General features: G+C 46.9%; 1 protein-coding gene across 1 annotated transcript in view; it reads right to left on the bottom strand.

Moving 5' to 3' along the window:
• Nucleotides 1-4,640: 4,640 nt before the first annotated feature.
• Nucleotides 4,641-14,253, bottom strand: part of sucla2 (succinate-CoA ligase ADP-forming subunit beta) — a 23,985-nt gene continuing 14,372 nt past the window's right edge. Inside the window, exons 7-11 of the mRNA XM_015965796.3 lie at nt 11,222-11,383; nt 10,668-10,810; nt 10,077-10,197; nt 7,905-7,993; nt 4,641-4,745 (exon numbers count right to left, since the gene is read on the bottom strand). Of these exons, the coding sequence (XP_015821282.2) occupies nt 4,671-4,745; nt 7,905-7,993; nt 10,077-10,197; nt 10,668-10,810; nt 11,222-11,383 (590 nt within the window). The 3' untranslated portion in view covers nt 4,641-4,670. The remainder of the gene's footprint in view (nt 4,746-7,904; nt 7,994-10,076; nt 10,198-10,667; nt 10,811-11,221; nt 11,384-14,253) is intronic.

The following is a 14,253-nucleotide window of genomic DNA, read 5'->3' as shown; positions in this document are numbered from 1 at the left end:
GGGCATTGCAGGAGAACGTATGAAGAAGAAATTTATTATTTCTATACATGTTTTGGCTGTCAAACTTCCATAATGCCCCTTTAAAGAGAGGAATATGCATATTTATGAACAGCAATACAAATGGAAATACACCAGATTGTAGCCTTAGGCTAATTTCCATCTGCAGTCCTCTGGCAAGTTAATGTTAAAAGAGATAAGACAGACAACAATATACATTTAGAAAAAGAAAAAACTGTTAGGAACATATTTTACAAAAAAGACAAGAGTAAAAACAAATAAAAGTGTCATCTATGATAGCATCTTTGAGTTTCCTGTAGCCACCATTTCAATTGTCTTTTGAAATTAACAAAACTTGAGCTTTCTCTCTCTTGAGTTGGAATGCTGTTCCAAAAAGTCGAGCCCTGGAATGACAGAACATTTTGAGGAAATGCAGTTTGCCTAAGCGGGAGCTCACAGTCACCTCTAACTGTAGCTCGAGTTACTCGGGAAGCGTCCCTATGTGTTTTTGTAATGATAAAATTGTTCAGTGTTGGAGGGGCTAGACCATGAATAACTTTATAGACCCGGCAAGCAGATTTAAAATGTTTAAAATTTTGGAAACTCAGTAGAGAATATTTATCCAGAATCAGACCGTGATGATGCCACATTGGCTTCTTGACCAGGATTTTCGTTGCCCTTTTATAGCAGGACTCAACAGGTCTGATAACAGAAGAGGCAGTAATGACCAGCTGGTGATGCAATAGCCAATGTGAGACAGTACCATTGAAAGTAAAATTGTGCCTGCTGCTTCATCTGTCGGGGACGCTCTTACATGTTTAAAATTACGCAAATTATAATTTACAGTTTTGACAATATTCTGCACGTTTTCTAAACGATCATTTTGAGTCCAACTATACCCCAAGGTATTTGATTTGTTCAACATTTTGTATTTCTTCTCCTTTCAGATCCACCTTTGCTGGTGTCAGTCTGATGTTGGTTTGGAGAAGAACATGCACACAGTTTTCTTGATGTTGAGACAAAGACACAAGTCCTCTAGCCATGTCTGGAGGTCTTTAAAGCAGTTGAAAGCTGTTGAGCTGCCTCTTGAGGACTTTTGGAGTGTGTAAAAACGACTGTGTCATCGGCATACATAACGGTATGTACATTTCGACATATGTTTGGCAAGTCATTAACATTGAGTGAAAACAGTAATGGTCCCAAAATTGACCCTTGGGGGACACCTGCTGAAGGATAAAGGTATGGTGACTTACTGTCACCTACCTATACACATTGCCTTCTGTCAGACAGATATGATTGGAGCCATTTAATTGTGTGAGCCATAAAATTAAATGCTTCAAGTCTAAAGATGAGTTTAAAATGGTTCACTGTGCCAAATGCTCTTTTAAAATCTATAAAAACAGCAGCAACGCAAGTATTTCTGTCCAAGTATGATTTAGCCTTTTCAATAAAAACACAGACAGCTGTCTCTGTTGAGTGGTGACACGGCACAAACAACAGCTATTCTCTTGAAGAATCACATCTTCGCCCAGTTCGGTCTTCCCACTCGGGTTGACTCGGCACTCAATAGGCAGCCTGCGGGCCCTCTCTTAATGGCCCCCCACCCCCACCCGCTGACTGGGAGGTGTAGGATAGATAGAGCGGAGGAAAATGATCAAATAATTGATGCATGGAGATGTGGGCATAAACGACTCTGCATGTAGAAGAGAACCATAATCAATTATAGTGGAATGTAGTTTTGTTATTTTAACGGCGGCACCAGCGCAGCATCCAAATCTGTCAGAGCGATGTTCTCCACATTTACCGGGTAGGAAACTTTGGTCCGCCTTTATGTGGTGCTGTAGGACTGAGCGCTGAAGTTGTAACCTGAGACCAAACCCGAACCGAATCAGCCCGACCGGTTCTGTTGGACTTGGGCCGTAAATTATGTTGAGTGGGTTGTCGCGCGGTGCGCTCCGCTCGCTCGATCAGCGACTGAGAGAGAGAAATAGAAGTTCTTGTTCCACTTTATGCTTTTGCTTCATGATGATAAACTGATGTTAAATTCAGCTTAAAGACAAACTGGGAGGAAGCTTTGGTTAATTTTAAGTTACAGGAGATTGTGTTTCCAATCTGCTCCTCCAGAGACAGCATGGACATGAGGGTCACATGGTGAGGGTCACGCAGGACAGGTTAGTGCAGTCACACAGCCGAGCTGGAGGGGGACAGGTGTTGTCCTTCTTTATATTGCAAGCTTGTGTGTTATGTGCATTACAGCCAGCAATCCAAACAGCGGTACCCCCCATCCGGACCTCTTGCTTCTGGGTCTTTTTTGTGAGTGGCCCTTGGACCATTATAATTGAGGACCCCTGGTTTAGAGGCTGTTATTTCTGCAAGAGGATCTACTAAATATTCAGTTACTTTCTTTTTTTGGTGCCCAAATTTGAGTGCCTGCCTAAGTTATCTCTGTAGTTATGCTGCTATAGGCTTAGACTGCTGGAGGACATACCGATCACTTTCCACACTCTACTACTTTCTTCTACAATCTGCTCTTTAACTGTATTATTTCCTGCTATTTCAGCTGTTAACTTTATTTTTTCTCTAAGTGTTTTTCTCCCCAGAAGAAGCTGTTCTGCTGAGCTGTGATGCCCTCATAGAGGGGGCCATCCTTTAATCGGGTGTGAGGCCTTTCCCTGGTTTCCTGCCTAAGTGTGATGAGAGGTGACCATGGAGTGGGAAACGTCGGCATAAAGAACTGAGAGCAAACGTCTTGACTGATTTTTACTGGAACATTCTAGCGTTCTGCTCGTTGACTGTATATAAATTAAGGACAAATCCTCCAAATCACCTGTAGGTTTCTGAAGAGCTGAATAAGAGCCCAGTGGGCAGTTCAGGCCACCACCATCTAGGCTGTCACACCATCTCGTCACTCCTGGAAAATTAAAAAATGGAGCTGAGAGAGCGGGGTTGTTAGGGTGGGGACACATGATTGACATCAATAAAACTCTGAGCTGATGTAGCTTTAAGCTAACGGAGCTACCGAAGCTAACTTAGCCAGAAAACCGTGATTGAGCGACTCTGCTATCCTCTGCCTCGCCTTGGCCTCACTTTTGACAGGTGGAGTTCTCCCTGCTCCATAAACGTGTTTGAGACAAAAAACAGCAAACAGAAAAGTCGATGTTCTCTGCATTTATTCAAGACTTAGATGTTGAACCTTTCCGAGGATCATAAATATGTTACAGAGCAAGAACATTGTTGTTTATTTACAAGATAAAATAAACGACGTAAATCTCACATCGTCTGCTTGTGTTGGAAATGGTGGTGGTGTTTTGGGGGGGGGGGGGGGGGGGGGTTCTGACCCTACAAACCAGGAAAACTAAAATAAAGTGGCTGCAGCTCAGTGGCACGACGGCAGAGGGAGCATGAGCAGATTCATTCATCCAGCAGTAAACGCTCCATTTGCTGCATCATCCCAGGCAAATGTTGTTCCGATCCACTCTCAGTGGATTAAAAACTCCTGACAGGGTGATTTGTCCCGGTCCAGCATCAGTGTGAGCTGATATCTGTTGTTGCTGTCTGGATGTGGGTGGGTTTACTTGTAAAACTTACATAAAGGATTTTTAAAGCCTGTAAAAGACATTTTATCAGGTTCATTTAAGGCTCCACAAAATTAGGATGACATTGAGACGTAACTGAATACTTACGTCACCATAAAACACACTAAACCAGTTTTTGGGATCCGTTTTCTGTTACTGTTGGATTGAGTTTTAAACCTTCAGGCCGTAAAAACTGTTAGTGACGTGTATTAGAACAGGATGTTTTATGTACTTGGTTGTCCTGAACTGACGGGTTAAAGTTCGTCACTGCTAATGGAACAGCTGACTTCATTCAAAAGTTCAAACACGTACTTGGATGTTTCAGTACTCATGGTGGCTGAAGCTGAGGTCCACAAACGTCTCAGCAGAACTGTCGGCGTCTACGGCCGCCACAGCAAATGCTCCACACTCTGACCTGCTTAAAGCTGAAGGTAAACTGTTGAGTCAGACCAACCCAGCAGAGCCGGTAGCATCTAAGACCTCCACAGTGAGCCTGCAGCCTCTCACACCTCTTCCAGGCTGGGATGAGATAAATGATGGATGAACAGTCCCACCTGGAGCAGAGACAGAAACCACCCTGGGGCTGCCAGGAGGAAACTGCTGTTCGACCTCCAACCAATCACTGGCAGGACGTTTGCTTGTTACCAACTACAGAATCATCTTACAACACATAAATGAAGTGTGCGCGTGTGCGTGTGTGTGTGTGTGTGTGTGTGTGTGTGTGTGTGTGTGTGTGTGTGTGTGTGTGTGTGTGTGTGTGTGTGTGTGTGTGTGTGTGTGTGTGTGAAAGACGACATGAGCAGGCTGCAAGTCAGCCTCTCAGAGACGAAGCGAGTGGAGTTTAAGGTTGTGGGTTTGAGCATATAAACTGACATGCAACACCACTGCAGGACTGACTTTAAAGTGGGGTTGAGACAGCAAACACAATCAGAAAAATAAGCAGGTTGTTCATTAATGAAAACTCTCCAGAACCATGCCACCGTGCCACAAAGCCAGAAGAATGTAGGAGTGTCTCTGCGAGGTCAGTCCTGTCGGTGAGAGGAGTGGAGTCATGGGACGCTGAGGGGCTTCTGGGAGACGGAGGAGGTAGCAGCTTTTTTAGATCGGCAGCTGGAAGGTGATGTCCACTTGAGCCTCTTTAGCCAAAGACACAATTTCAGAAAGCTTTACAACCTGTAAACACAAAACACGACTACCTTTAGAGACGCCACGAGCAGCACAGGTGGCAGCCGAACGCTCGTCTTTAACAGCGAACACACACAATCATGGAGAAAAATGTGGGGGGTGTGGGTGTTTTAATACACACAGTTTTGCTAAAAAACTACCATCAGTCCGTTCCCTCTGTGTTTCTCTCCCCTCCTTCTATTGTCGAAACCCACACCTTTGTGCTCCGGTGTTATGTCAAACATTCTCATCCAGTCCAGAGTTGATCTGCGCTTCCCCGGCGGCTCCGCATCGCCTGAGCGGTAAAACACGAGCTCGCTCCCAGCTACTACAGCCCCCTTCAGCTCAAACATCTTACTGGAGCAAATCAACACTTGGTAAGTTACTCAAGTAGCCATATTAATTAGTAAAAGTTATGAGTAGGGATGGGCAATAGATCGGCTTCAATATCGGCCGATGTTAGTCATTTTTTAACACATCGCTATTGGTTTGACAAATAAAACTGGGCCGATATTAACAACAGATATTTTTTCCATCTCATCTCCATTTGTTTGCTTGGGCATCTTGTTTGCAGAGTCCCGGGAGATATCAGCGGCAAGCCCGAAGGCCCGCCCGCAGCCTCCCACCCCCTAGCCGGCCGAGCCCGGGACCCAGCGACCTGGGACCCAGGGGCGACCACCCCCGCCGGGGACCCAGCAGAGCCCAGGGACACAGACCCCACCAGACAGCCACCGGGATTGATCAGGCAGACGCCAAAAATCTTAAACCCCCTGACCCGGGAGCCACGAACACTCAGGCAGACCAAGGCACCACACCCCACACCAGGTGTGGCAGGGGGAGGGGAGATGAAGATCTATATTACCAAAAGAAGTCCCAGGAGAAGAGAGGAGTCAAAGGCCCCACCTGACATATACAGTCATACACAAACACAGTCACACACTCCCTCATGCTCACACATGCACATACAACCAAAGACTTACAAAAATGCATGCCGGACACCCACTCATAATCCCCATACACACCCTATTCACTCTGGTCCCGGTACTGCTGCACATGGGGTACAACCATTACCGGTTACCAGAGTTTGACCTTTTCTGCTGGGGTGCTGATGAGCAGGCCCCCCTGTCCAACGCTGAGCACAGCAACCCACCACCCCAGACCCCAACCAGATGGCCAGATCTCCCTCTTAGCCTCCAGCCCCAGGAAGCCAAGCAACAACAGAGGTGTGCTAAGACCCCTTGTCTCCCTCCGCCTGCTCCAATATAGTGTGGTGTGTTGATGAGGTGTATTCCATGGCTGTGGTGAGGGGGCAGTGCGGGCATTGTCTGGCCTATGCCAGCTGATGCCACCACACCACCCCACTTGCACCCACAGCCCTCGGTGTCTAATGGGCCATTCCCATCTGTACCGGGTCGGCCCGGGCCGGGTAGTTTAGGTTGTTTACATATCTGGGTGGCCTGGTATTTTTCCGGGCCAACCAAGGCTCATTCTCAGCCCTCTTCTCGAGGGGGTCTGCTTCAGGCCGACCAGGGCCAACACACCCACTGCTGACAGCAAATCCACACCTTCCATTAGAGCAAGCCTCTGATTGGTGGGTAGAATCAGCCCACATGGGCTTAAGACAAGGATGTGTGGAATCAACCGGGCCAGGCTGGGGCCGACTGGGGCTACCCGGCCCGGGCTGACCCGGTACAGATGGGAATGGCCCATATGTGCAGTTTAAAATTTGAAGTGGGCACCGGCACTCGGGATGAGGCTGAGAAATTCCCCTGCCAAGTGCCTTTGAATGTGCTCACTCCCAAGACCCTAAGCGTGTGTTTGTGTGGAATATCGTCAATGGAAGTGTTTAAGGTGCAAATAAAATTGGTGGCAGGTTGCCACAGGATGCGGAAATGGGGTCCATACCCGCACTCCCTGACTTGTCCACCCCCCATTTGTTTGCTTGTTTTGGGAGGTGGGGGGGTGGGGGGGGGGGGGTGGGGGGGGGGGTTGTATTGTGTAGTCCAGGGGTAGGCAACCCTGGTCCTAGGGAGCTGCAGACCTGCTTGTTTTCCAACTATCTTTGTTTTTACTGCTGTTGATTACCTGGATCAGGTGTGTTCAGCCAATTAGAAGCTCACAGTTCACGCATGGCTGGAAAATATGCAGGACTACGGCTCTCTAGGACAAGGGTTGCCTAACCCCTGGTGTAGTCAGTGAACTGTGAATGAAATCCTCTCCACTGTCGCTATATGCTTACTTAGTATGAGGATTGTTGTAAATTCACTGACACTAGTCAGTGACTTTACAGCAATTTGCTGGGTTCCTTATATAGGAAACATTATTTCTGATTGGCTTAATGAACTGACCTGAATTGGAATGTTTATTATGTGAAGTGCCTTGAGATGACTCTTGTCGTGATTTGGCGCTATATAAATAAAATTGAATTGAATTACGGCGGCCTCTGGGGCCACGGCGTGTTCCAGATGGGTCCTAAAAACAAGTCTTCACATCTTTCTGATAAAGATACATTTTGGTTCTATTTCTGACACCACACACTTCCAGAACCTGTCAAGTTCCGTGGTTAAAGAGAGACTAGGCAGCTCTGGCTTGCTAGTAGAGCAACCCCCCCCCCCCCCCCTCCAGTGTCCGACCCACGCTGTGCATTCACCTTTTTTTTAACACCTTAATCTAACAGCTGAAACAGCTCCCCAGCTTTCATTAGTGTCTAAAGGAGCAGTTCATCACAAAAATAAACAAATGAGCTGTGTTCACAATCTAAAAAATGCAGGAAACGTGCTGGAACCAGACTGCAGCGCCTGGTATGTCAGCTCAACCACTGAACCACCACTCTAGTTGCAAATGCAGTCTTCTGGCTACATGAACGATAGGGGCAGGGTGGCCTTTCATTAACCCTGTAAAGGGTCATTTTAGCACAAACTGACTCAAGAAAATAATTTAAAAATATGAAAAAGATAGAAAGTATCACTTTAACAGAGTTAAAGAGGGGAAATCAATAAATAAAAGACAGAGGGGCTAATTTGCTTCCTGCATCTTTGGTGGAGCACCAGTGTGTTTTAAGCAAGAACTATGAGGCTTTAATCCTGGCAGCAAAGACTCACAGCATTAAATACAACACCACACATCCTTACAAAAACACCAGTAAAATTCATCAAGGTGTGTGTGTACCATTTTAGCTGCCTCGTCGAGGTCATCACAAGCCAGGATTTTTAGTGGGCTGGCAGCGATCAGAGCTTTGGCGTCGTCCACTCTTGTTCCTGAAAATAAAAACGTGTTTTTTAGATCAATGAAGCTTTCAGAGAGTTCCGACACTTCCACGTTTCCCACCATAAAGCTGATCCATCCCACCTGTGGCTGCTTTTGTGTTTTAGATGTCAGGAAACTGGGGACACGTTTCTCTGTTCTCACCCTTCTTAAATGCTCTCCTATAACAAGATCTTTAAAGAAGTCTTTCTAGGGTTCCAGGAGCCCTGGAGACCTTGTGTGTTGAAGAGAAAAGACCCAGACAGCAACTGAAGCTCCCGAAAACAAAGTGGTGATGGGATGTCGCTGTGACGAGTGATGCTGCGGAGGTTTTCAGACTGATGTGTAAAGTTGAGCGAGACTTTGGAGCAGGAGCATCAAAGATGTCTGAAGACATTCATGACCAGAGAGCTGGTTTCAGCTTCAATATACTTGAAATATGGAGAGAAATGGTAGAAATTCAGCACAAGCCTCGGCAAAAGCCGACATGTTTTAAATCTAAAGCAGAAAAAAGGAGCGGAACGTGCTGCCTTCAGGAACACGGGGATCCCTCAGATCTGGTTAGGACCCGACAGCAAGCACGTACAATTTCAGAGGGCAATAACTGCAGGTGTGAATTTTCACTTGTTTCCAGATTCGATTACGATTATTGGGTCAACGATTCAATTCAATTCAATATCCCAATGCATCACGATTATTTCATATGGATTTGTTTTCATCGATAAATAGAAGATGTCAGATGATTTGCGTGTGTCTGACACAACCTGCCGCCCCCCAAAAGCTCTCCATTAACAACAGTCCTTAAACAAAACATTTTAAACATTTAAGAAGATTTAACAAAGTAAAAAAGACTGTTTCCTCATTCAACAGTCACACCTCAGGCTGAGAAAATCATGCGTTGCAAAAACTCACTAAATCTGAAAAATATACTAAAAACCTACAAAGACACGTCCAATTATTTCCTTTAATTAAAGTTTTAAATCCATGGGTCCATATATTAGTGTTTAATGTCTGTGAGCAGCTTTAGAGTCAGATATTTATGCCACCCTCCCAGATTGTCTTTAAGCTGAATTTAACATCAGTTTATCATCATGAAACAAAAGAATAACGTGGAACAAAAACTTCTATCTTCTATTTCTCCTGTTAACTTCTCCGAGTCCCTAAATAAAAGAGACAGACGATCACGTTGCAGCTGCCGTCAGCCCCGCCCCCTCCCGCAGACGGGATCTCCCGACATCACAGCACTCGAGCGTTTCCAGGAGAAACAATGATGAAATTATGAAAATAATAACGCGTGTTTGGAGGAGCGTCCTCCAACCCTCTCTCTTGTGTGAGCAGACACTGTGCCCCCACAGCTGGGTCACGATTCTACCCTAAACTTTACAATCAGCTTCACGGTTCTCCTTTCTTTTTCCAGGTGTTCCAGTGAGCTTTTCACCACGTCTCTCACCTTTGTTCTTCCTGTTTGTGTGGAGAAGCACCAGTTCTCCCCGCTTGACCAGGTAACAGGTATGGTGGCCTGTGGCGGCCAAAATACCTTAGAAACCACCATGTATGTCTCGCTATTCGCTCAGCCACCTGACCCGCGTGAGCATCCTAGTCCCAGTGCAGTTCAACCCAACGAGCCAGAACCAAAACCAGGAAGTGACGGACTGGAAACGAGAAAACGTTTCACCAGACGTGAGACACTGAGGCAGAAAGATAAGATGATTTTTCCAACTGTTGCCCAGGGAAGCTGAGGTCACGCCTGGTGAGGTTTGTAATCCTTCCTACCTGCTGCATGTGCTCAGAAAGTTAGAGTCAGCAGGTCCCTCCACCCGCAGGTCGGATCATATATGGAGAGGAGACTGAATCTAGTCTCTTCTCTGCCGTTTCCTGCTTCGTGACAACCCAGATCTCAGGATAATAGATGAGGATTAGAAGGGGATTAGCAAATCAAAAGCTTTGCCTCCAGGCTCAGCTCCCTGCTCTTCCTCTACACACCACCAACACACCTGTCAGGCTCTGATTATAGTGATACAGGCTGCATGAGTGACGTCTCTGTGAGTCACTAGTCAGCCGTTTCTGTGGTGGGTGTGTTTTCTGAATGAACCGTACCTTGTAACCGTACTACAATGGGGATCTTGAGGTCCAGGTCTCTCACAGCCATGATGATGCCCTGAGCGATGACGTCACACCTCATGATGCCTCCAAAGATGTTGACCAGAATGGCCTGAACCTGAGAAAACCCAAGAGAAGCACGTGTGTAGATGAAGCGTTGCTGCCAAAGTCTGTGCTACAGCTGAGCGCTGCACAGGGGCGGGAGTCGGTGATGTCATGCACGTAATAACCGTTTTACTAATGCACCCACGTGATAAATATGTAATATGGTGGGACTTTTAGGTTCAGATGTGAAGCACTTTTATTTATAAAAGGAACGTTTTCCTTCCTTTTACGGTTAAATGACCAGAAGTGGTTCAGGTTAAAGCGGTTTACCTGCAGCGTTCAAATGTCTTAGAGGAGTTTCGACCGTTCTGTTAGCCAGTCAGACACATTTTAGAAGAACGCTAATGAACAGAAAGTTCCCCGTAAACCTGACTAAGACGTTGAGATGGAACTACATCGTGACAATAATCAAAATCGTCCTGTAGAGAAAATAACGATGTTCCTGTTTAACGATGAGCTGCAGAGGCAGCAGGTGTTTCTTACCTTTCTGTCCGAGGTGATGAGCTTAAAGGCCTCTGTCACCTGGTGAGCTGTGGCTCCGCCCCCTACATCCAAGAAGTTAGCTGGTGTGCCGCCATGGAGCTTGATGATGTCCATGGTGGCCATGGCCAGACCCGCTCCGTTTACTAGAGAGGAAAACAGGGTTCCATTACAGAACCCCCACAGGGACCTGCTGTCCACGTGGAACGGCACCCAGCGGTGCAGAGAGGAATTCTACGGTGGGGGGTAGCAAACATGTTGTTCTTGTATCTAACTTTAGTCACTGTGCTTTCATCCGTCTCCCACCTTTGTTCTGCAGCAGCGGTTTTAAACCTGCTGAGTAAATAAAAGTGACCTTGACCTTTAACATGAGGCCGGTTCAGCTCCAGTTGCTGTAAACGAGACTCTTAACTAAACAAGAACTAAAAAACATCCTTTTCTGATTTCAAACGCAGAACTATAATTGACCCTCCTGTGTGATAAGGCTGCAAGTAACTGAAGCAGGTGGCGTACTAAATAAAACACCAGAGGTAACAGAGCTGGTGGGGAACACCGACCCAGACAGCCGATGGTTCCGTCCAGGCCGATGTAGTTGAGGTCCGCTGTGGCGGCCTGCCGGTCCCGCGGGTCCTCCTGGCTCCAGTCCCGCATATCAAACACCCTCTTCTGGCGATACGCTGCGTTAGGGTCAAAGTTGATCTTGGCATCCATGCACATCACTGTTGGCACACAGACAGCAGAGGAAGATCAGCTTCTGTTTCTTTCTTCAACCACAAAAGAAACCGACGTAGCTCCACCAGTCTGAGGTTTGGACACGGCCATGAACTGCGGCTGGGTTTGGAACCAAAATGGAAACAAAATGATGCTTTTTCAAAAATTAGAACAAATGTCATTTAGTAGATATTTAGGGAGAAAGAAAGAGAATAATCATCTCTGAATAAAGTTTTGACATTTTTTCTCACAATTCAAAGAATAATAAGTAATGAAGTATTCAGTTACATTACTAAAACTTTAATGTGCCTTAAACGGGTTTGATTAGCATGTATCTGAAAGATCAACCCCAGCACCTTGTCCAGATTAGAACCTTCTTTAGCGGGAACCCGTCTGATTACTGCTTTGGAACAACATTTTATTTTGCCGTGAGAGTGGAGAAAAGACCACACAGAGGGTCAGAGTCACCCTGAAAAGCTTTAACTCACGAATAAATGTCTTCAGTCTCGTCTCCACCAAGCTCGCTGTGTTTTTCCTATTTTTCTTTCTGCTGGTTCGGGAGCCGCGTGCGCTCCAGACCTGCGTAGAGCCCCACCTCCTAGTTTGACTGACTGCTTTCTCCTCACAAGCAGTTTTTGTAAGATTTAAACACGAAACAGAAAACTGTTAAAAATGCAGGACAGTGTTTGGAAGAGTGTGTGATCTGGCCTCCCTTAGCTACAGCAGCCACTCAGGAAGGAGGCACACAGACACTCACAACCCGACTCTGGGAAAGGTGAGCAGGATGAAACCATTTTGAGGAGGAGGTTTGCTGCATTATTGTTGTTAAAATATAACATTTAAACCACATACTGCACACTTTTTATATTTTACATGTGTCCTTAAAAAAACTTGTCGTTGTCGTCTTCCTCCGCTTATCCGGGTCCGGGTCGCGGGGGCAGCATCCCAACTAGGGAGCTCCAGACCGTCCTCTCCCCGGCCACCTCTACCAGATCCTCCGGCAGGACCCCAAGGCGTTCCCGGACCAGATTGGAGATTTAACCTCTCCAACGTGTCCTGGGTCGACCCGGGGGCCTCCTGCCGGCAGGACATGCCCGAAACACCTCCCCAGGGAGGCGTCCAGGAGGCATCCTGACCAGATGCCCAAACCACCTCAACTGACTCCTTTCGATCCGGAGGAGCAGCGGTTCTACTCCGAGATCCTCCGAATGTCCGAGCTCCTCACCCTATCTCTAAGGCTGAGCCCGGCCACCCTACGGAGGAAACTCATTTTGGCCGCTTGTATCCACAATCTCGTTCTTTCGGTCATTACCCAAAGCTCATGACCATAGGTGAGGATTGGGACGTAGATCGACCGGTAAATCGAGAGCCTGGCTTTCTGGCTCAGCTCCCTCTTCACCACGACAGATCGGCTCAGCGTCCGCATCACTGCAGATGCCGAACCAATCCGCCTGTCGATCTCCCGATCCCTCCTACCCTCACTCGTGAACAAGACTCCGAGATACTTAAACTCCTCCACTTGAGGTAGGACCTCTCTCCCGAACCGGAGTTGGCAAGCCACCCTTTTCCGGTCGAGAACCATGGTCTCAGATTTGGAGGTGCTGATCCTCATCCCAGCCGCTTCACATTCGGCCGCGAACCTACCCAGCAAGAGCTGAAGGTCAGAACTGGATGAAGCTAGGAGGACCACATCATCCGCAAAAAGCAGAGACGAGATTCTCCTGCCACCAAACTCGACACACTCCACACCACGGCTGCGCCTAGAAATTCTGTCCATAAAGGTAATGAACAGAACAGGTGACAAAGGGCAGCCCTGGCAGAGTCCAACCCAAACCAGGAACAGGTCCGACTTACTACCGGCTATGCGGACCAAACTCGTGCTCCTCTGGTAAAGGGACTGAATGGCCCTTAACAGAAAGCCACCCACCCCATACTCCTGGAGCGTCCCCCACAGGGTGCCCCTGGGGACACGGTCATAAGCCTTCTCTAAATCCACAAAACACATGTGGATTGGTTGGGCAAACTCCCGTGCCCCCTCCATCACCCTTGCAAGGGTATAGAGCTGGTCCACAATTCTTAAAAATAAAAAAAAACTCAGTAAAAGAATTTTAATTTTCAAATTTTAGGGGAGCTTCAGCACGACAGGATTTGGAGTCTTATTTCCTGATATTTGGACATCTCTCCTCTGATTGGCTACTACCAATGTGACTCTACCTCTGACTGTCTGCTCTGCTACACTGATGTTTTATCCACTAATAACACAAGTCTGGAGGAGTTCTGCTGTGTGGTGGTGTTGCTAATGCTAACGGTTAGCTTCTGCTAGCAGAGACGTGTATCTGCTAGTTGAAGCTGTTTCCTGGAAGCTAAACCAACAACAGCCTTCCCCGTCGTAAGCCAAGATGGGTGAGTCCATGAATGTTCTGTGACAGTGCGACGTAGATCTGCCTTTTCTAATCCTAGAGTTTCACCGTCTATTTTATCCTTTCAGAAGCTAATGCAGAAGACAGGTGTAGGAGACTATTCTCATGTTCAGCCTGAATGAAACACTAGAGTGACTCATTAAAAAATGGTTTCTCTGTGAAGGACCTCTCTAGTTCTCCTGCAGCTGAAGTCAAAAGCACTCTCTCAAGACAGACCCCGCCTCCAGGCTCTGGTTGGTAACGACTCAGAGATATTAGTGTTCATTCATCCTCATTCCTAAAAGGACACGATAGAAGAGCAGCTTAAGGAGCCTCCTTTTCATCAGGTTATTGTGAGCAGCACTTGTGTTCCCAGTGAGACGGCCATTAAATGAACTGGTGCTCGTCATTTACCACAAAGGTCAGCGTCCTCCTCACACGACCAGAACTGTGATTCCTTCCTGAGGAGATCGCCACTG

Source organism: Nothobranchius furzeri, chromosome 14, assembly GCF_043380555.1.
Source record: "Nothobranchius furzeri strain GRZ-AD chromosome 14, NfurGRZ-RIMD1, whole genome shotgun sequence".
NCBI classification, from domain to species: Eukaryota; Metazoa; Chordata; class Actinopteri; order Cyprinodontiformes; family Nothobranchiidae; genus Nothobranchius; species Nothobranchius furzeri.
Note: the sequence above shows the minus strand (reverse complement) of the source record. Positions and strands in the feature narration are given on the sequence as shown.